The 22,265-nt window shown below is 30.1% G+C and overlaps 3 protein-coding genes across 4 annotated transcripts; 2 read left to right on the plus strand and 1 right to left on the minus strand.

The window, feature by feature from the left end:
* On the plus strand, nucleotides 1-10,534 carry LOC145753954 (integrin alpha-7-like). Of its 2 annotated transcripts, none has more exons than XM_082570503.1 (24): nucleotides 1-189; nucleotides 396-542; nucleotides 660-722; nucleotides 938-1,042; nucleotides 1,250-1,309; nucleotides 1,855-1,965; nucleotides 3,155-3,320; nucleotides 3,707-3,852; nucleotides 4,158-4,377; nucleotides 4,663-4,814; nucleotides 5,021-5,195; nucleotides 5,409-5,534; nucleotides 5,747-5,895; nucleotides 6,097-6,183; nucleotides 6,449-6,652; nucleotides 6,953-7,114; nucleotides 7,382-7,491; nucleotides 7,665-7,787; nucleotides 8,027-8,126; nucleotides 8,480-8,694; nucleotides 8,939-9,109; nucleotides 9,421-9,546; nucleotides 9,699-9,850; nucleotides 10,118-10,534. In XM_082570503.1, the coding sequence occupies exons 1-24, from the start codon at nucleotides 36-38 to the stop codon at nucleotides 10,185-10,187; spliced, it is 3,294 nt and encodes a 1,097-aa protein (XP_082426629.1). In that variant the 5' UTR covers nucleotides 1-35; the 3' UTR covers nucleotides 10,188-10,534. The 2 variants fall into 2 exon arrangements, with proteins under 2 accessions (XP_082426629.1, XP_082426630.1); XM_082570504.1 differs by lacking the exon at nucleotides 1,855-1,965 and adding an exon at nucleotides 2,277-2,387.
* Nucleotides 10,535-10,762: 228 nt separating this feature from the next.
* On the plus strand, nucleotides 10,763-19,834 carry LOC145753638 (uncharacterized). The gene is made up of 15 exons (XM_082570049.1): nucleotides 10,763-10,966; nucleotides 11,427-12,181; nucleotides 12,605-12,718; nucleotides 12,936-13,001; nucleotides 13,145-13,228; nucleotides 13,535-13,681; nucleotides 14,669-14,760; nucleotides 15,066-15,223; nucleotides 15,625-15,799; nucleotides 15,993-16,098; nucleotides 16,513-16,678; nucleotides 17,038-17,247; nucleotides 17,679-17,830; nucleotides 18,213-18,390; nucleotides 18,963-19,834. The coding sequence occupies exons 1-15, from the start codon at nucleotides 10,853-10,855 to the stop codon at nucleotides 19,086-19,088; spliced, it is 2,643 nt and encodes an 880-aa protein (XP_082426175.1). The 5' UTR covers nucleotides 10,763-10,852; the 3' UTR covers nucleotides 19,089-19,834.
* LOC145753639 (small ribosomal subunit protein uS17-like) lies at nucleotides 19,686-20,947 on the minus strand. The gene is made up of 4 exons (XM_082570050.1): nucleotides 20,847-20,947; nucleotides 20,549-20,671; nucleotides 20,127-20,332; nucleotides 19,686-19,832 (listed from the first exon to the last, which is right to left on the minus strand). Exons 1-4 carry the CDS (start codon nucleotides 20,862-20,864, stop codon nucleotides 19,709-19,711), a joined length of 471 nt encoding a protein of 156 aa, XP_082426176.1. The 5' UTR covers nucleotides 20,865-20,947; the 3' UTR covers nucleotides 19,686-19,708.
* Between the last annotated feature and the right edge of the window lie 1,318 nt (nucleotides 20,948-22,265).

Here is a 22,265-nt window from a genome sequence, read left to right on the forward strand (position 1 = left end):
TAGAATCAATAGTTTAATATATTATAACGACAATCATGAAAATGTTTTATACTTGCCTGCTACTTGCTTTTATAAGTCAATCACTTGCTTATAACTTAGAAACGAGATTACCATTGTATAAGAAAGGTCCTGATGGGACCACATTTGGTTTTAGTGTAGCTATGCACAAAACGTCAACCCAGCCTGGAAGTTAGTATTATTTTCTTGTTTATTTTGATGAAAGAGTTACTCTTAGTTTATTGTTCTAAAACAAACTTTCTAACTGTAAGGTCTTTGCCAAATGTCTACGTCTACGCCCTTTTTTATACAATTTATTTTTACGTTTTTCTTTCTTTTACAATTTTTTATTAACACCTTTACAATCAAAACTTACAATTTTTATTATTACATAACAGATGCACTTGAGAAGAACATAATGGTGGTCGGAGCACCCACTGCAAACGCTCTCTCCACCCAACCCAACACAGATCGACCTGGGGGGATATACTATTGTCCATTAACAACTAATGTGGAAGATTGTAAACGAGTGAATATGGACAGAGGTATAAAAGTTGTTAAGCTAAAGTTGTTATTAATATAGGTTGAATTAGTAGGGCTTATATTAGTACATATACTTATAAATATTGTGTATGAAAAATTAAAAAAAACTTGTTTTTTAGGGGGTAGTGAAAAGTTTTCTAACAAGTCGGGGCAATGGTTAGGTGTATCATTAAAAAGTCAAGGTAAGTCCCTTACTATTTCCACTTGTATTCTAAACTTTAACAAAAAAAATTAATTTGTTGCTACCACTAACGGTTTACTAATTAAATTGATTGCTAGGGCTTTTTAAAAAGTGATATCTACAAGTTAGTTATATTCAAACATTTTAAATACGATTTGTTGCCAATTATAAAGTGTTTGTGTAATAACTTTTTATCTAAATACCTTTGTATGACAGGTGTAGGAAAGTATGTGATGGCATGCGCTCATAGATATTCAAGAAGTTTTGGAGTTGATGTTAACGAAGTTGAAAGGTTGTGCGGAAAATGTTTTCTGTTAAACAGTAAGTTTTAATGTTTATTTTATGTCATAAATTATATTTAAGTATCAAATATTCTTAGTGTAGACAATATTGTTCGATCAGTTAAATAAATTAATGGCCAATCATTTGAAATAATCAAGTCTCGAGTTGTTCAAGCTATTTATTTTATCTTGACGCAGTCTCAAGATGCACAACTTTGATATGTGGTATTTTTCTATATTCTTCTAGATACAGCAAGTGCAGGGCTAAGAGAAATCTCACCAGAAGAAAGTGGAGGATTATTTGTTGGTAAGATAAACACATTAAAGTTTTTATGTTTTGTTTTTCTTTGATGTACGAACTCTGACGATATATAGATATATTAGCGATATATTAGCTTTATATTAGCTTTATATTAGCTTATATTAGCTTTTACTAAGGCGCTTACCAAACATAAATGGACATTAGTGGTGATCAAATCCAAAACCTCGTACGAAATATTTTTGGCTAAGCGAACGTATTAAGACATCTGATTGTGTTTTACTTTTTATAAACTGCTAACGTACTAACACATTAAAATTCTTTTTTTTCTGGTAAGATAGATAAGTTTACATTATTAAGGTTAGTCAGATACAAAATGAAACTAAAACAAGCTATGTATATTTTTTTAATAGAACTAGACAAAGCAGTTAGCCTATAAGAAGTTATATTAAATAAGTTTTAAGGGTATATATTTAAATAAAGGTCTTTGTACAACGAAGAATATATAGAATTATTTTGAGATTAGGTAATCAGCAAAGTAAAATACTCTTCTTTTCTATACTAACAAAAAATATTAACTAACATTTCAACAGATTCTCCATGTAAGAGGATCAGAGGAACTCTGGCCAACTCGTTTGTTGGCGCAGGAATGGCGCAAGCTGGCACAAGTTTAGCATTTGTAAATGACAATGACTATTTACTCGGTAGGATATAAGACCATCATGTAATGCATTTCAGGGCTTATTGAGTTTGCAAATAGCACGATTTCATTTTTATTCATTTTTATTGGGGTGTTGTTCATCTTTTATCAAAATTTTGCATTTTTTTGGGGGGCATCACTTTGTTCTGCAACTTTTAAAAAGTGTCCCATGAATGCGATTTTTACTGCTTTGCAATGCATTTACAGGTCATTGTTGGATGCGTTTATGAGCCATATACAGGTAAAGCTCATAACGTGTCTAACTGCTTTCATTTCATTTTACATTTTTTGACCCCATTTTTTTGGCAATCGCAGCATCGCCATGCCAAGTGACAGATAGTAGAGAAATGTTAGACACTAAATTCGGTATGGGGTATGCACAATCCGGCACAAGTTTGGCCGTAGAAAAGGACGAATATGTTTTGGGTAACAGATACAAAACACTAAACAACCTGAATGATAATAACTAAACGTGTGTTAGTGATAGACATAACACTTACAAAATAAACGCATGCGAGAAATAATTGCCCCTTTTATTAATTACAAATTTACTTTATTAATTTGCTAACTTTAACTTCTTTAAATCTCTTACTTGAAAATTATTATTAATTTTCACTTTTTTAATTTTTAAATTTCTTCTTTTTACTTACAAATATTTAACTGATTAATTTACAAAACTTTACTACTTTACTTACAAATTTAGTTAAAAGGTTTTGGAAACTTTTGCCAAAACCTGTTTTTATTAATTTTCTACACTAGTCTCTTGGCATGATTTTACTTTTAGTTTTGTGTTTTTTTGTAGTAAAAATATATTTTTTTATTTTTACTTAACCTTTGGGTTTTTTTACTTCTTAAGAAAAATTGTTTGAATTGTTTTATTAACAAAACTTGTTTCAAAACATTATTTAAAACTGTATATTAGTATTCACAAAACGATTGATTATATAATGGCCCTCGATTCAGTTAATGTTTGATATATGTATAACTCAATAACTTTTACTTGTTAAATCTCCAGCATGACATAACTCACAACCATTTAAACATAGTTAAAATAAATTATATTACATATTATCAACACATAATCAATACTCATGCATAAAGTTTACATAATTTTAAATTTGTGTAACAAATAACACACAGCCAAATGTCCTTGTTCTATTATAAAACTCCTAACACTTATTGTTAAACCTCAGGTGCTCCAGGTATGTGGTCTTGGTCGGGCGGAATGTTTGGTTTTAACATTCCCAATCTTGATGCAGTTGGTTTGGAGAGTTTTCAGCAAAGTTCCGAGATGATTCAAACTCTTGGTTGCAAGCATAGGGAACAGCAAAATAATCCTTCTAAAGTGAAATGCGACAAGTATGTACTTCTTATATTGTTGACACAATTATGTTATTGTCAAGTTAAAAGTTTAATCGAGTCTTATTAAAAAAATGCAATATTGGTTTTTAAAGGGGACCATTGTATAAGCATCAAATATACCTACCAATGCCTATTTAAACTAAAAAATGTTCTTAAAAATAGATTTTACCATGTGAATTTCGTTTTTATTTACAATATAACTAGACCATCAATATATCAAACTCACTTTAGTCAACTCGAAACTGAATTGGCGTATTGGAAACTGACTCTCTGTTTGGGATGTAAAAGTTTTTTTCTTTGGTTACATCAAAATTAATTCTCTAAGTGCTCAAGCTTGCACTTTTTCTTGAATTTTTTTAACTTTAAAATATTTTTTTCGGCAGCATTCCACTTCGAAGAGATAGTTACATGGGTTTCTCGGTTACTACGAGCAGCAACATGTTTTCCGATTCAAACAGGACAATGTATATTGCCGGTGCGCCAAGGGGAAACTTTACTGGAGCTGTTGTGCTGTACATTAAGCAAGATGGTAAGAACTGATGGCATTACATTTCAAATTAGTACGTTCAAAAGTTAAAGTCATATAGTCTATAGTCAGCCCTACGGTCGTCATTTTTATTGTCACTATATGGTCGCAACTCATCAGTAATATTTGCCCACACTTTAAGCTCTGTTATATATTGATAATACCTTACACATTTGTTTGTTTTTATTTTTAATACTAACATTCTTTAGCAAATTTTAATATGACATCAAGAGCAGTATTTCGTTGTTTTTTGTATGAAACTTGTAAAATGTTTTTGAATTAAACTTGTTAATGTCGATTTACTGTAGATGCAGACGGTAAAACGCAACTTGTACCTCTCCTCTACGACCTTCTGATGGGAAAACAGATCGGGTCAAGCTTTGGGTTTTCTTTGATCGCTACCGATGTAAATGGGGATGGATTGGACGACATCATTGTTGGTGCGCCGCAGTTTTACCAATATTCAAACCAAGGAAAATATGGTGGAGCTGTATATGTCTATCTAAGACATCCGCTAACTGCTTTAAGGTAATATAAATAAATGAACACAAGGTTATATTGTTTAGTAGAATTATTAAAGCAAATAATGGTTGCTTGACAGTTTTTATTTTTAACAAACAATTTACAACGATTTAATTTTTTTTTGTAGGTATATTTAATTTTAATTTTTAACAATAATCTAGAAGAGTCCAAAGCACATTTAATATATATGTTAAAAAGTTGTTGTCGTACAATGTCAAGTTATTATGTATATTGCAAATTTAATCTGACCAAACTATATAGATTTTATTAACAACAGCTTGTTATTTTCAGTAAAGTTAAACCCACCCGCTTAGTTGGGCCTCCTGATTCGTTCTTTGGTTACTCGTTAGCAAGACTGGGTGACATTGATCAAGACGGTTACGAGGACTTTGCTGTTGGTGCACCGTATGAAGGAGAGAGTGGAAAAGTTTACATTTACAGAGGTAAAGTTCTAAGTACATAGGCTTTAAATGAGGCTTAAACTTTTGGAAAGATTTCACATAGTTTTAACTAACAATTTACAAAGATATTAGCAATAATGTATTAATATTAGAGGTGCACATATCAGTTTAACAACTAAGGTAAAGTTACTCTTAAAATGTTATTAAAATGTTACCTAAAATAATGCTTTACCTGTCTTTTATTAAAGGTTCTGCAGACGGTGTTAACAAAACATCCCAATACTTCGACGGCAAGGATTATAGACAAGTTAACGGAAACATGACAGCGTTTGGGATATCCTTAAACGGAGATATTGATATGGATAACAACAAATACCCGGATCTTATGGTTGGCACTTTGTCGGATCAAGCAATTCTGTTCAGGTAAGTAACTTTAGTTATTAAACAGATCTAGGTTTTATGACAATGCCATGACATACTTAAAACCATTTTAACGTTTAATATTTTGTCATGTTTTAAAAAACTAATTTGCGGATACGTAAAAGTGGTTTTAACTATAATGTCACTTGATGTACATTTTTACTTTTGTTTCTTTTTCTTATTTTTTTAAAAATAAAATGTGTTTTTTTTACACAGAACCCGGCCAATTATAACAGTTGAATCGACCTTGGAAACTCTACCTACTGTTATCAATCTGAAGAAACCAAATTGTACTTATAATGGAAAGAAATACGCGTGCTTTGATGTCCAATTTTGTTTCACGTAAGCTTTATTACAAATAGTCTTAAACTAATTTTTTATACATCTAGGCTTACAGTACATTATTTTAAAAATTTTTTAATTTATTTCAAAATTAAAGTTTTTTAAAATAATTTTTTTTATTTTACTGTAGTTTGTGTATTTTACTAAATATATCTGTTGAAACTCAAGACTTCAAATTTAACCATTCTTCAACATTATTTAAACCTTTTTAGATATAATTCTCGACATAAAGAATACACCGAGAAGTTAAACATCACCTACCAAATATCACTTGATACATTGGTACCCAAAGCTCGTGTTCATTTTAACACACCAACTGGTGCAGCAACATTATCTGATGTTACTGAATTACCCAAAGCAGGTAAACAACCTTAAAATATAAACTTTATGTTATTTGTGTAAAATTTTTTGTCGTTTTTATATAGAGACATTTTTTTTAGTTTATTCTTATGTTATGATCTTTTCGTGTGAAATATTGACATACACTAATATATTTGTTGCTAAGACATTTATAAAATATATTTAGTTTATTTTAAAAGTACCCGATTTTTAATTCTTTTAGGTTTAAGATATTGTCCAAAAGGATTTCATCGAGTTTACTTCGACAATGCTGAAAAAGATCGACTAACCCCAATTAAAGTTGATTTTCGTAAGTTTTATTAGAAAAATTGCATCTCAAATTTAAATATATTTATATATACGTTATATGGGAAAAGTTATAAGGTTTATATATATAAACTAAACACATATAACTAAGTAAAAGTAAAGTCTTATTTATAAGAAGTAATACAAAGAAGATTTAATATAAGAAGTAACACAAAGTAAATAGAATATCTATTTAAAAACTTTATGATTGTACCAAGGTTCAAGCATTTTTTTTAGTTTATATATTTTAAACTGAGTTTTTTTTCTAGAATTTGCGCTTCAAAGCGAGTCTAACCCTATTAACCCAGAAGCCCCAGACACCCCCATGTTCCGAATGATTAACGACCCCATATTAAATGCTGATTATGTAAATGGTAGAAGTGCAATCGTGGGGTTAAAAAACAAATGTGGAGCTAACGGTTGCCAAAGCGATCTGAAAATTAATGGTTCCATTCCATCTGAAGTAGTCGTTGGTAAACCTTGTTTTTAGTTGGTATAACTTGTTAGTAAATTTAGTTTTAATTCGTTGGTATAACATGTTCTAGGTTGTAGGTATACTTGCAATATAATTTGTATCAAGATTTAGTATATCTTGTATTAAGATTTCAATATAACTTATATGAAGTTGGTATAAATTCTATTAATATTTTTGTAGAAGTTGTATTAAGAAGCTATGTAACTTGTTTTAAGATCCACTTTACTGTAAACTTATCCAAACAACATAATTAAACCTATTATGTTTTTTTAACTATTGCTAAAATTATTTTCTTGAGGTGGTGATGGGACTCTCAAGATGCGTCTTGAAGTTTCTAACGACGGGGAAGAAGCTCACCAAGCATCCGTTTCAATTAAACTCCCCCAATATGTTTATTACGACAACTTTACTGTTGTGGAATCATCAGATGCTGATATTACTTGTTTTACCTCAGATAAGGGTAAGCACTTTGTTATTTCTCTCCTTGGTTAAATGATTTATAATAAAAAGTTAAATATTTTAAAGAAAAATGCAATTTTAACTGTTGTTATGATTCTTGTCAAATATAGCTTTATATATGTTTAAAAGGATTATAAAAACATACAGTTTATTTTTAAATATGCTAGCATTTTCGTAACTTGCACGAGGATTGTATTATTTAAAAAATGATTAAGATATCTTAAAAATTACCTTATAAATTTAATTAACTTTAAATATATATATCTAGGTGGTACAACTTTTATTAAATGCTCGCTGGGTAACCCATACGAATCTGGAAGTCGTGATGCCATTGATATTGAATTAAACGTTTCAGAACTTACAGCCGATATTAAAAACGTAAATATTTATTTTGTATAATAGGTTAATCTATATACTTTAAAAGTGTTAAATAGAAAAAATGCCTTGATCAATGCTTTTTAAGTTGCAAATGTGATATTGTTTGAACAATAATATATACATATATTTATTTCTGTAAACTAATAAATTAAATGTTTGTTGCTTTAATTTAGATTACGATTGAGGTCACGGGTTCAACGACCAGTATTAACCCCGAGCTACCACCAGTGCCTCTAGTGGCTGATGTTGTAGTGGAGATGTCACTTTCATTGAAAGGAATCGGGCAACCTCAACAAGTAAAAAAAATTATAATGAGATAAAATGCGTTATAAAAATGATATAACTTTACAGTGTATTAATTTTTTTATTACTTAGTCTGTTAACTTTGTTGTTTTGCATATATTCTGTAAAACACTTGGTTTTTACGTTTGGTTAGAATCGTCATTTTTGTCTAATCAAACTAGACTTCTAAATTGTAACAGCGTAACTTGACTTTACAAGCTGATATTGAATTGTAATATTAAACTTTTTTTAGGTGCGTTATGTGGACAGTTTTATTAGAGGGGAATCTGCTGTACATTACACAAACGAAATTGGCCCTCTTATTGAATTCAACTTTAACGTGAAAAATGAAGGTTTGTTGTAACATTTAAAAAAAATGTTGGTTAATGTAAATGTATTTCATATTTAATACTGAAAAACGAATTAACGACTGGGATGAAATACTAAGAATGACGTTTCGTGCAGTATTCTTTAATTTTATAAAAACGAAAATTAAAGTTAAAATTTGACGCGATATCAAATTTAAAGTCCATTTAAATAGTGTTTAATTTATACAAGACTTGACAAAGTGAATTTAACTTATTAAAAAGTTTAATAAACTAATATATGATTGAGTTTATGAACGTGTTGTAAAACTTTATGCAGGGCTTAATAAAGTAACACATGAGATAAGTTAATAAATAAATTGGTATTAAACCATTTCCAGGAACTCAAAGAGCTGCTGGAGTTTACCTCGAAGTCAATCTTCCTTATGAGATCAAAAACGGGAAGTGGCTCCTTTATCTTGTTTCCACAGAGGTGATGGCTGGAGGAAAAGTAGGAGGAGAATGCTCCGATGATCAAGTCAACGTCCTTGGGATGAAACTTCCCGTGTCTGCATCATTGGCTGCGTCATCGAGGTCAAGATCGAAAAGAGAAGTGGTAAGTGACGTCATTTGTATCTGTTGGGAGTAGTATATGACGTCATTGGTTGATAACAGATGTTACAAATCTAATTGCTTTTGTCTATATTTTAAATTTGTTCTTTGTTTTGTACTTTAAAATGTTTTAATATTAAGAAGTGACATAGGACTATTATTAACGTAATAAAACATCAATAACATAAGTTTACTAGCTAAACAAAACTTTAAAGTTTAAAACATTAATAAGTATTTACTTTATCCAGCCAACATCCAAACCTTTGTACGAGGCCGAAGCTGTGAGCTCAAAATCTTCTGGATCAAAGTTCAGTAGCTTAGTGAAACTGGATTGTAAACAAAAGACCGCACAGTGCGTTAATGTTGATTGCATCTTGGAGGCTTTGCAACCTGGCGAAACAATATCAATTAAACTACAAGTAAGTCGTTTTAGTTAAATTAAATAATTAAAGTAGTGCTTTTAAAATCGAAAAATACTTTTCCTGATAGGTTTCTAAATATTATATGATCGTCCTTTTGTAAAGAACTATTTTATAGTTGTGTATATTACAATACTCCAGCACAGGTTTCATATGGCTTTGCCTATTTGATATTTTATTTACTTGATGGTTTTGTCAATAAAAACCTTGCTTCAAAAGATTCAATTTACGAAAACATGTTTATTTTAAAAATAAAGAGATTTTTTTAATCTAACAAAATTGACATCATTCATACATTCTTTTTCATCAAGGTTCGACTTTGGAATTATACTTTCCTTGAAGAATTCTATGACGTAGATTTAGTTCACGTGATGACGTCAGGAGAAATTAAAAATGTTGCAAGCAACGTTCGAATTATCGGGGATTCGGAAAAAACAGTAAATTTCTTCCACTATTTTGATAATCGAAAATATCATTAACAACTTAAAATTTTATATTAATAATAATAACTTATGGAACTATACGAGTTCTTTATTACTTTATAAGAAATAAATATACTTTTATTTAATTTTTATTTAATTTGTGTCAGATCACTACGACAGTTGACCATGCCTTCTTTCAAGATGACAATGCTGCTGTTTTTCCTTGGTGGTATATATTGATCGCTATTATCCTAGCTCTTATAATTTACATTATTATCATATTTCTGCTGGTACGATGCGGATTCTTTAGGAGGAAAAGGTAAAGATATTTTAAGTTTTTATTATAATAATATTACAACTTTGTAATTTGTAAGTTTGTATGAGTTGTTTCTTTTTAATATAATATACCTAACATCAATATTAAAAAGCCTTTTGCTTTACTATACCCATGTGTTTTTGTATAAGAATAAATATATCTATAAATTAATTAAAACAATAAAAATTAACATGGCTGAAAAAAAAGATTTTTCAATAAATAAGAAAATTCAAACTACTAAAATAAAAATATTTTTTTATATTTTTTTAGGTATTTACCTCCACCTGAAAACGAACAAATCGAAGAAGAGAAACCAAAACAAGAAGAAAGCACAGCGTAACGCTCCAATAGGTTAGGTCACGTGTGCTTTTGGTCACGTGATCGTTCAATGCACCATTTTTATGACGTGCCACTCTTATGCACAAGTTAAAGCAGTATTTATTATCAAAAACACCCAAATTCAGTCAACTCAAAACCGCACTTACAAATCGATTTGCTTTTTACTTTATTAGCTTAAGGGTGTTGTGTTTTTTTTTGCCTTTTTATTAATATTTAACTCGTTAGCATGATGTTTTACTATTGCCTTACTGTATGTTTGTTTTTTTAAATTAATTTTATATTCTAAAATAGTTTACTAAACAATAAGTTTATAATAAAATTGCTTGCTATCAAAATTAAATATTTAAATATTTTTAATTTAAAAGTTACAAAAAGTATTTTAAAAGAAATGTATAGATTAAAAAACGTTTTTTTGTTATGTAATAAAATTTTGTAATATTACGAAGAAAGTGAGAATTTAACTATCCGCGAGTTGGCGCTACTGAGGACTTGCTTAAAGCGGGTATTTCCCCTAAGGTGTTTTTATCTCAGGTTAACATCTGTACCATACCCGGTGTTTTTGTAAAAGAGTTTTAAGACTATTTTTGTACAAATTGCAACACATAGGACGTTTATAATGTAGTGTTTGTCGTTTTTTTAATGACAAAGCAAGGTTAAGTCAGTTAAATGATGTTTGTGGCAATATTTTTATTCGATTCTCAAAATTCGAAGTGTTTTTTGTCTTCAGAAACAACGAAAGCAAATTCCTATTTTCTGCCCTTCAAAAAGGTTTCGTCAAAGGTATGTTGAATATCAGGTAACCTGTTATAAAAATGATATTAAAATTTATGTGTTTTAATTATGTACTTGATCAATTCAAGAATTTTTATATGGTATATTCTTGGTTCTTAAGATTTCTTAAATAATATATTTTTTGATGCATATCTTTATCATCGATGTGGGAAGGTCAACTTCACGGTCTAAACATAGAGTAAAATCGGTTATCCCACCCCAGTTTACATTGCCTTTGGCAGTTTGAGATAATATAGATTATAATTGCCTGATAATTTAGCTGCTGATTAAGAATATAAGAGCAGTGGGAATCGAACCTATGACCTCATGTAGTGAAGGAAGTGTTTTAACCACTACACCACGCTGCCGGAAATATAAATATTTTATGCTTAAAAGCTAACTTTAAAGGTTATTGACAAGAAAGTACAAAATAATGTTTGATTTTTTAAGCTTTTAAATTTATTTTTAGAACACCGCATTACAAGAAGTGGAAAATCTTCTATGTGAAAATAAAATCAAAGAAACAAAAGTTGTTGGCATTTTAAATTTAACACAATTTCCATATGCAAGCAATTTATGTGAAAATTTAATTCCAACAAATATATGTGATGATTGCAAAACTCAAAGTTTGGTTACTTATTATGTAACAATTCAAAATGCAGTTGAAAAGAACTTAGAAAATGCTAACAAAAATGGCAATGAAAATGTGTTGTCACCTGGAAAATGGTTTAATCTTGATGACTTACAAAATGTTAAAAATAATATTTTAGGTCCTGAGCCGTTTATTTATAGCACACAACTTCTAGATGGAAATTTAAAATATTTTTCGACAGAATTTTTGCAAAGTGTTATGAATGACAATTATGATATCACAGAAAATCTAAATGACGAGAATTTATCTGATTCGCCAATGCCAGAAGAGAAAATACTTTCGCCAAATTTGGAAGACAAAAATTTCAAAATGGAGATAATTCAGCCAGAAAAAAAAACTTTTAATTTTTTTGCTGAACATTCTAAAAAAATCGATCAAAACTTTCCAATTTCTGTTCAAGAGTCGTTACGGAAAATGGTCGCCTTTAATGAAAGTGAATTTGATTCGCTAAAAAGTTTGTTTTATTCGGTTAGTTTCCCGTCACGGTTTCTAAACAAGGATAATTTTTGTGAAAATCTTTGCAAGGATATTCTTGGTGAAAGTGAAAAGGAAATACAGGAAGATTACTTCAGGTATTATTTTTTTTTAAAAACAATTGTTTGAAACCATTTTTTGTATATTCAATTATCCCTGATGTGTGTATTACAATTAAACAGCATAAACATTAAGTGACAATTATTACCTTGACCCAGTCTTAAGTTAACTTTAGCAGTTTTGAAAATTATAGTCTATATTTGCTTAGTAAGTAAGCTGCTAATTGGTCTTAGGTTTGACAAAGCGAGTGTTTATATTGTTGAAAGAGCCTTACTCAAGGTGCTACAGCATAAAAGTAGTAGGAATCAAACCCAGGACCTTACAAATGAAACTTTATAAATATTTATGCATTAAAGAATTAACAAAATATATTTCATCGGTTAAAACATTTATTCAATTTTTACACTTAATTTACTATCATGACAAATTTTTAAAATTATATATATAATTTAACTTTTCAGGTCATTCTGCATAGCAGAAGATTATCAGAAGTTTTTAAGTTTTCAGGAATTTTTACTTGGTATATTTTTAATGCAACCCCATATACAACATGGAGGCAAGATGGCTGAACACAGGTCTCATTTGAATTTTATTTCTTTATTTAATGGTCGGAGTATAAATGATTTGTGCTTTAAATTGTGAAAGGGGTTATTGATGTCACTCTATTTTTATGTAACAAAGTCGACCTTTCAATATCAAGAAATCAGGGATTATTTAATTTAAAAAAATTGTTCTTAAGGGTTTAAAAGATCTATTAAAGCCTTTTAATTTTTATATATTTTAAATTTTTAGGTGTCGTTGTATATTTCGTTTTTACGATCGAACTGGAACAGGAAAATTAAAGTTTAATGATTTTATGTAAGTTTGTGTAAATTATGTAAAAAATTAATCTTTAAGTTTAATTCTTTTCGTGCTAATTCCTTATTATTTATTATAGCCCAATTTAGGTATTTGTTATAGATTATATAATCTCGTATTTTAAGTCTTTATTAATTTTTCAGTCGAATGCACAAAGATATTAAGAAAGTTAAAGGGGAAACTTACACTGAAGAATCTTTGGTTGCTGTGGCTAAAAAATCTGCAAGGTAATTATTTTAATTTTTCTATTTTAATTTTCACTTATTGTTTAGTACTTGAAGTTATAAAAGAGACTATAATTGCCTGGTAATTATGCTGCTGATTTAGTGCTGGCTCAGCAAGGGGTCCGTGCCTTTTATAGCGCCTTACTTAAGGGCGCTACAGCATGAGAGCAGTGGGGATTGAACCAACGACCTCATGGTGGTGTAGCAAGTGTCCTTACCACTACACCACGCGGACATTATGATAATTTCCTTCTAAGAAAAATAGAATAAAGTTTAACAGAAACCATTTAAAACTTTTTTTTTTGTCAGATTGTTTGGTAATCACCCCCAACCCCAACTGACACTGTCTGCTTTCCTTGAAACAGTCGGACAACTGAAATTTCGAGGAACTTCTGGTTTGTTCAGAATGTTTGAGAAATCTTGGGTCAAAAACTCAAAAAGGACTCGAGAAAATAGGTAAGAATATTTATTTTAGCCGGCAGTGTGGTTTAGTGGTAAGGACACCTTCTACACCACACATGAGGTCGTGGGTTCAATCCCCACTGCTCTCATGTTATACCGCCCTCGAGTAAGGCGCTATAAACGGCATAAACTCCTACTGAGCCAGCACTTAATCAGCAGTATAATTATTTTAATTTATCATCAAACTAAAAATAAGAACAACTTAAAACCAGGAAAAAATTACTCAAATGGATTCAACCTTTTAACATCAAGAATGTTTAAAAATATTTAAACTACATTGTTAAAAAACTATTGTACTAAAACCTATCCTGTAACAATTAAGCTTATTAGAATTACGCATAGTTTTGTGCATGTTAGTTGCCAGCCAAATGTAATTTTGTGCTGAGTAAGTAAATAACAAAAACCCATTGTATCCTGATCACTTTTATATAGACAGCAATTCCTTAAAAATGATATTGTTATAAAATTTATGTAGGTGTACTTATAAGGTAAATATAAACCGGCAGCGTGGTGTAGTGTACCGGCAGCGTGGTGTAGTGTACCGGCAGCGTGGTGTAGTGGTAAGAACACTTGCTACACCACACATGATGTCGTGGGTTCAATCCCCACTGATCTCATGCTGTAGCACCCTTGAGTAATGCGCTATAAACGGTATAAACTCCTGCTGAGCCAGCACCTAATCAGCAGCATAATTAACGGGCAATTATAGTCTCTATAATATCCCAAACTGCCACAGGCAACTTGAGACTGGGTCTGAGTAACTTACGTTACTCTATGTTTAAGTCGCGCATTCGACTTTCCCACATCGAGGATAAAGATATATATATACAAAAAAAAAAAAAAAATTAAAAATGAAAATAACATTTTTTTGACTGTAACTTTAAAAAATGGAATTTAAAAAATAAAATGTATAAAATATGCGAAAATATTTTACTGTGCTGGTAATATATTTAAACTAAAAATTGTTGATGTTATTTTTAGTCCAACACCAATAATTTCTACACCTGAATGTCGTGGACTTTTGAAAAGAAGAAAAACTTTGGATTCACCGAGTATTGCTATTGATTTAGGGGGTAAGTATAAGGGTTAAAAAAAAAAGTCAAGTATTAAATACCTAAAACTTTTAAGACATAATTTAATTAGGTCAATAGGTCTTTGGTTTGATTTTTACAGCATTTTTTCAATAGCCTATAGAAAGATTTTTAATATAAACAATATCAAAAGGACAACACTATATTAAAACTGCCAAAGTTGACTTAAGACTAGGTCAGTGTAACGGATGTTACTCTTTGTTAAGGCCCTTGAATTCAACCTTTTCACATCAAGGATAAAAATATACAATTTAAAAATGTTTTTATTAAGTTTAAATTGAATTTAGAATCACCAACGTTTGCCAACTCTCTGATAAACAGTCCAATGCCAAACCAAACATCAAACAAGGAAAGTTACACTCTTGCCATTCACTCTGTTAAAGTAAGAAGAACTGGTACAACTGTTGAGGCTAAATCATTGTGGGAATTAGGTGCAAATGAGCAGGTAAGTTGGTGATATTTTAGGTCTTTAACGTTATGGTTTAATTTTTACCAAAGGTATAATGTGATAAGCTAAAAAAAGGTCGTCGGTTCAATCTTCACTGTTCTCATGCTGTAGCGCCCTTGAGTAAGGCACTATAAACGGTATGAACTCCTGCTGAGCCAACACTTAATCAGCAGCATAATTATTGGGCAATTTTAATCTATTATATCCCAAACTGCTACAAGCAACTTGAGACTGGGTCGGAGTAACTAATGTTACTCTATGTTTAAGTCGCGCATTCGACTTTCCCACATCGAGGATAAAGATATATACAAAAAAAAAATTATTTATCATTCACTAAGCTTAATTAAATATAGATTATATAAAAGCAAGATTTAAATAATCTTTCCATTAATTTTCAGACATTTTCTCAAAACACTGAAAAATATCTGGATCCTTTTTCTAGTGGTGGTGGATTAAATGAAAAAGTTAAGTTTTCCCGAGCATCCAGCATGCAAGCTTTTAACAAAAGATCACATGCTAATGAGATGCTTAATGGACTGAGATACTTCGAAAGATCACAAAAGAATGAACAAGGTATTAGAATTGAGATCTTATTATACATTAATAACCATTTTACCAAATGGATTTTTTTAAAAACGAATATCGTTAAAAGGACATTGTACCAAAATTTTAGTTATTAGTTTTTTGGAAAAAAAAATTTTTTTTTTGGAAGGTTTGGGGTTACATTGGGGATAAATTTAAATGTTTTAATTTTTATGAACACTAGGTGGTAAGAGTGAGTTCTCGTGGGGGGATGTTGATATGTCAGCATTGGCGAAATGTTTGTTTGCTGTTTGTAGGGAAGCAAAGGGAATTTTAAGAAATGAAGACAGGTGGGTTAAAAAAATTGTATTTTTATGAATTAAAAATTTGTCATTAAACCATATATTTAACTCAGTATTTTGACATTTATAATTTTAAATTTGGTGATCTTGTTATGGTATACTATAGATCAATGTTTAAAATTTTATTAACTACTGGTTAGACTACTTTATTGTTAGAATTTAAATTGTTGTGATATGGTCGCAACTCTCAACTAATATTTCCCGTGATAATTTACTCATGCACCACAAACGGCAGTTTTATTATTTAAAGGCCCAGAAAATGGTCATACATAAACATATATAGTTCACTAAGTCACATAATATATAGATGGCATGTTTTAAACCATAAAATTGTTTTTTTTTTTTTTTTATATTGTTAAAGTATTTAAAATCTAAAATTTCAATTTTTCCAAAATATCATAGGTGCTTGCAGCTTGAGGCTCCCACTTATATATTAGGAGATCTCCACGGCAATTATCATGATTTGGTATGTTTTGAGAAAGCTTTATGGAGGGTTGGGATGCTGTTAACGCCATGCAGGTTCTTGTTTCTTGGTGATTATGTGGACAGAGGAAAGAATGGAGTTGAGGTTTTTATTTATTTTTATTTTTGGAAAGGTTAAATGCGCGACCTAAACTTAAAGTAACATCAGTTACCCCGACCCAGTCTCGAGTTGCCTGTGGCAGTTTAGGATATTATAGATTATAGTTGCCCGGTAATTATTCTGCTGATTAAGTGCTTGCTCAGCAGGAGTTTATACTGTTTTTAGTGCCTTACTCAAGAGCGCTACAGCATGAGATCAGTAGGGATTGAACTCATGACCTTATGGTGGTGTAGCAAGTGTTCTTACCACCACACTACGCTGCTTAAATACTTGCAAATGTAAGAAATAAATGCATATTAGTTACATTTAGCACTTGTTAATGTTATAAATTGTTTTTTTTCAAGGTTGTTGCATACTTGCTTTCCCAAAAAGTTTTATGCCCCAAGAAGATATATCTAGTGAGAGGAAATCATGAGTTAAGAGATATACAGATGGCATTTTCATTCAAAAGCGAATGTTTAATGAAGTTTGGTGAAGTATTGGGTCTTAAGATATGGGAGGAGATGAACCAGTGTTTTGATTTGTTGCCAGTAGCTGCTGTTATTGATAAGAAAGTATGTTAATTATAATTATTTGATTTTTAATTTTATTAACCATGTTTTTTCTGAAAAAATGTCAATTTCACAGCCTAATTATGAACGAATTTTCCTTTATACTAATCATGGTTTAACCTGCAGTGTGGTGTTGTGGGCTGAACACTTGGTTTTACTACATGAGGTTCTCGGTTTGATTCCCACTGCTCTTACGTTGTAGCGCCCTTAAGTAAGATGCCATAAACGATAAGAACCTCTGCTAAGCCAACTTATAATTAGCAGCTTAATTATCAGACAAATATAAACATTAATATCCCAAACTGCCAAAGGCAACTCAAGACTGGGTCTGAGTAACAAATGTTAATCTATGTTTAGGTTGTAAAGTCGACCTTACCACATCTAGTATAAATAAAAAAATATAAACAAAAAAATGCGCTTTTTATTATACTTAGATTTTTACAACCCATGGTGGTATACCTAATGAAGGTTTCTATAACGAGTATTCATCTGTTTATGAGGCAATTAATTCAATACCATCTCCTTTATCTGATCCTGAATCTCAAAGTCCAATTGCATGGGAGTTGATGTGGAATGATCCAATAAGGTAAAAAAATGGGACTTTTTCAAAGTGGTCTATCAAGACCTTTTTATAAATTCTTTTTGACTTTACAACCTAAACATAGAGTAACATCAGTTACCCTGACCCAATCTCGAGTTGACTTTAACAATTTGGAATATTATAGATTATAATTGCCCAATAATTAAGCTGTTGATGAAATATTGGCTTATCAGAAGTTTATACTGTATACAATGTCTTACACAAGGGTGCTACAGTATGAGAGCAGTGGGGATTGAACCCACGACCTCATGTAGTGAAGCCAAGTGTTCCGACCACTTAACCACGCTGCCAGTGAATATATAACTCCCTAAGACTTATGGTTTGATTCTTACTTTTTGCATGTCTTATAAAAAAATGATAAATTTAGGTTGGAGGATGTTCCTCTTGATGAAGTTAAAGATATTTCAAAAACTGACGGATTTTTGTTTAATCATCGTCGGAGAACAGCCAGTATGTTTACAACCAAAGCTTTGGAGAAATTTCTACAAATTCATGGATTCAGTCACGTTATTAGAGCACACGAAGTTCAACAAATTGGGTTTAAGGTAATTTTAATTTAAGAAACAAATCTTAAGACACTAACTGTCAAATATTTCAATTAGGAAAAAGCTTTTGTAGCAAACAATTTTTTTTATATCTTTATTCTCGATATGGGAAGGTCGAATGCGCAACCTAATCATGAAGTAACAACTGTTACCCCGACCCAATCTTAAGTTGCTTTTGGCATTTTGGGATATTATGGATTATAATTGCCCGATATTTATGCTGCTGACTAGGTGCTGGCTCAGCAGGAGTTTATACCGTTTATAGCGCCTTACTCAAGGGCGCTACAGCATGAGAGCAGTGAGGATTAAACCCACGACCTCATGTGTGGTGTAGCAAGTGTTCTTACTACTACAACACGCTGCCAGAACTTTTTATAAATACTACATTTTTGTTAATAAATACTTCTCGTAAATATGTACTAAATTTTGAAAATTTTATTACCTAGCTCCTATTTTTGGTGAGTTTAAAAAATATTTTGCTGGTAACCTACTAAATATTACAATTTGCACACTTTTTTCTGCGCTTGATAACTAGTATCGTAATTTTATTTATTTGGCTAATTTATTACAAGGTCCAACAAAATGGAAAACTGTTAACTGTGTTTTCATCTTCACATTACTGTGGTGGGTCAAATGAAGCGGCTTGTGTCCTGATAGATGAAGGAAAATTAAGAACAATAAGGCTCGATACAACTTAAACGAGTTAGTGTCTCAATTAAATATCGGTTATTACTTGTATGGTACACTTTGGCAAGTAGCTCCTTTTTCTTAAACTGTTTTAAAATTTACCCATTGGACTTATGAGCCCCAGGTAAGTGCCACCCCACAGGACAATTTTACCCCTATTGAAAAACAAGCCCCAACGACATATGCCTTCTGAAAGCAGTGTTTGGTCTTCTACCTTTTAACCTTAATCCCCTGACAAAAGCACTTTTTAAGTGTTTTTTTTCCCTGTTCTTTTGCAATTGATGTTTTTACAACAGTTTTGACACAACATATCCCCATAAACCTCCCTATAAATTGTTACACATTTGAAGATTACATATATTTGAAGACATTTTATCCTAATCTTGTTTATGTTTTGTATTTAATTGCGAAGTTCAACTTAGTCAATCCAACATTTTTGTTTTATGATTTATGTCCAAAAAAGCTTTAAGTTGAAGCAATATTATGTATCAAGTATTTTATGCTACGAAATTAGCACCGCTTTTTTATATATTATTTTTAGTTGCATCTTATAATCTTTTTTATTAGTTCTTTGTAACTGATTTTCTTAACTTAATAAAAACAACAAATTTGTTATACAATTTTATTTGGTTCAAAACTTTTGAAACTGTTTCTTAGCTCCTCGTGCTTTGTTAATTTTAATGACGTTGAAACGAACAGTTTTCGTCAAAGGCCGACACTCACCAATGGTAGCAATATCTCCAATTTGAATGTCCCTGTTAACAAAACAGATCATTTTAAAATTTAACAAGTATTTTACATTGTTTAGCCATGTTTTTTTTTCATTGTTAATGATAGTTTCAAAGGCTGACATTGTTTAGACAATGAGTTTTTTAACAGTTACAGATTTGGGATTATTGCTCATTGTTTTAACATGGTTTTGGCATAGTTTTTTACAAAACACTTAGGTTTATATATTGTTTTTACATTTTTAACATGGTTTTGGGTTCATTTTTTGCATGGTACTTTAGATTGTGATTTATTTTTTAAATTAAAAGCTGTTAAATTACCTAAAGCATGGTGAACAGTGAACCGACATATTTCGGTGTCGTTTTTCGAATCGGTTATACTTTCGAACGTAATGCAAGAAATCTCTTCGGATCACGATTGTTCGTTGCATTTTATTCTTGATGACAACACCGGTCAAAATTCTACCTCTAATCAAACAATCTCCAGTGAAAGGACATTTTTTGTCGATGTACGAACCTTCAATGGCCTAGTGAAAATTAAAAATTTTAGTTTTTAAATAATTATTCATTTTTTATATTTAAATTTGGAAGCTGATGTTCTTGGTTAAATTTATATTGACACCAATGTCAGAACCTTAATACTCATAAAATCTTATAGTTTCTTTCTAATCGAGGATAACTTATAAACAAACATAACTTTTTGAAAAATTTTACTTTTGTTTTAAATATTTTAATGTACTTACTTCACGTGGAGTTTTAAATCCGAGTCCAATCGATTTCACGTGGCGGAGCTTACGTTTGCTGCTGGTTAGCACTCGCTTATGGTTCAAAAAGACAGTTGGCTGCTTTTGATAAGCTCGCTCGGTCTAAAAAAAAAAATTAAATGTCAGACCAAGAAAAGCGACTAAAAAACGACTTGAACAAAGTTAAACTGGCAAATTTTTAACATAAATAGCTCTAACATGTTTACACTAATATGTGTTGTAAATTTTAGGTTGATTCATGTATTATTTATTTGTTTAAATGCAATTTTAGTCTAACCTGCGCTGCGTCAGCCATGTTTAATTTTGTTGGTGAAAAAAAGAAAGGAAAAATTATTTTTCGCCACTAGAAACGTGTGTGCAATGAACTAGAAATTTATCGTATTTTATTTATCCTCGATTAGATTGTACAAGTCGACCTAAAATTCTAGGTAATTAACTAGTTAAGTAATGTTATTTAAACTTAATTTTTAAAAACTTTAAAGTTTTAAATTTTTTGGTTAAGGTAGTTGATAGATGGGGCCCAAGAGCCATTGTTTATGTTTACATATTTTAGCACGTGTAGTTTATAAAAAAACGTGCGAATGCTGATGCCCTGAGTTCGATTCTTACCAACACCATTTTGTTTTTCTTAAAAAGTTGTGCATATAACTCTTTCACCTACTTGAGCGTAATACTTAAGTTAAACTTTTGTGTAAGTTGCACATCATTTCTCCTTAAAACATATTATATATTTTTAATTTACAATTTTAAATGTTTTTTGTTTATGAAGTTGCTTTTAATATAACACAGATGTATATTGTTATTGGTAATATTAATTGTTATTGAAACATATTAATTTAAATAACATATTTTTCTAGTTTTGGTTTCTATCGTTCTGATGACTAACCAAAAATAAACATGATTCATTTTATTAAAATTGTATATCTTACAAAGGTAAGCTTATTAAGATTTAGTTATTAAATTATTATTTTGCCTTTGGCAAAGTGTATCGAAACTGAAAATAAATGATGTAATGAAAACAACAATTTGCTGACTATTAAAAATATGAAATAAATGTGTTTTTTAAATATTTAAAAACATATTTTTTGACATAAATAATTGTAAATTATTGGCATTGTAAAATATTTTTTCTATGCAATACCATACACTTAAAAATCGTTAAAATATACAAATTAAATATTTGGATTATTTAACTATATATATTAAATCGAATTGTATAACATTAAAGTTTAACTTAAAATATCAACAACAAAAAATGGTGTGTTGTTAATCGTAATTTTAAAAAAAAAATTAAAATAAAAATGATGAAAAAATTTTTGAGTCATTTCTAAAAATATTGGTACCAGGTATTTAACTGAGTTTTAACTCAACTCTTATTTTTACCTAAAGCACTTCACATATGAAACTTAAATGAATAATTTTAAAATTAATATGAGTACATATTTAATATTGTTGTTGTATTAATTTCGCAATGTAATCAATTTAATTTTAAGAAATTTTTACCACAAACTTTTTAAAATGCTGCAGGCTAAATTAAACCAAAAAAACAAAAACAACAAATTCTATATAAATTTCAAGGTTTGAAAAATTTTTATTTATTTTAACATAGTATTTTGCTTCAAATTATAGTTTTTTTTTATAGTTTATATATAAACTAAATAAGACTTGTGTTTAATTAGCCGGATCTTTAAATTAA

This window comes from Corella eumyota, chromosome 5 (genome assembly GCF_963082875.1).
Source record: "Corella eumyota chromosome 5, kaCorEumy4.1, whole genome shotgun sequence".
NCBI classification, from domain to species: Eukaryota; Metazoa; Chordata; class Ascidiacea; order Phlebobranchia; family Corellidae; genus Corella; species Corella eumyota.

Coding starts and splice junctions, on each gene's coding strand:
- LOC145753954 (XM_082570503.1), top strand. CDS start 36: ATGAAAATGTTTTATACTTGCCTGCTACTTGCTTTTATAAGTCAATCA. Junction 543..659: donor ACGAGTGAATATGGACAGAG/GTATAAAAGTTG, acceptor CTTGTTTTTTAG/GGGGTAGTGAAAAGTTTTCT. Junction 7,115..7,381: donor TTGTTTTACCTCAGATAAGG/GTAAGCACTTTG, acceptor ATATATATCTAG/GTGGTACAACTTTTATTAAA.
- LOC145753638 (XM_082570049.1), top strand. CDS start 10,853: ATGATGTTTGTGGCAATATTTTTATTCGATTCTCAAAATTCGAAGTGT. Junction 12,719..12,935: donor GGCAAGATGGCTGAACACAG/GTCTCATTTGAA, acceptor TTAAATTTTTAG/GTGTCGTTGTATATTTCGTT. Junction 15,800..15,992: donor ATCACAAAAGAATGAACAAG/GTATTAGAATTG, acceptor TATGAACACTAG/GTGGTAAGAGTGAGTTCTCG.
- LOC145753639 (XM_082570050.1), bottom strand. Junction 20,333..20,548: donor GATTTAAAACTCCACGTGAA/GTAAGTACATTA, acceptor AATTTTCACTAG/GCCATTGAAGGTTCGTACAT. Junction 19,833..20,126: donor CACTGTTCACCATGCTTTAG/GTAATTTAACAG, acceptor TTTTGTTAACAG/GGACATTCAAATTGGAGATA.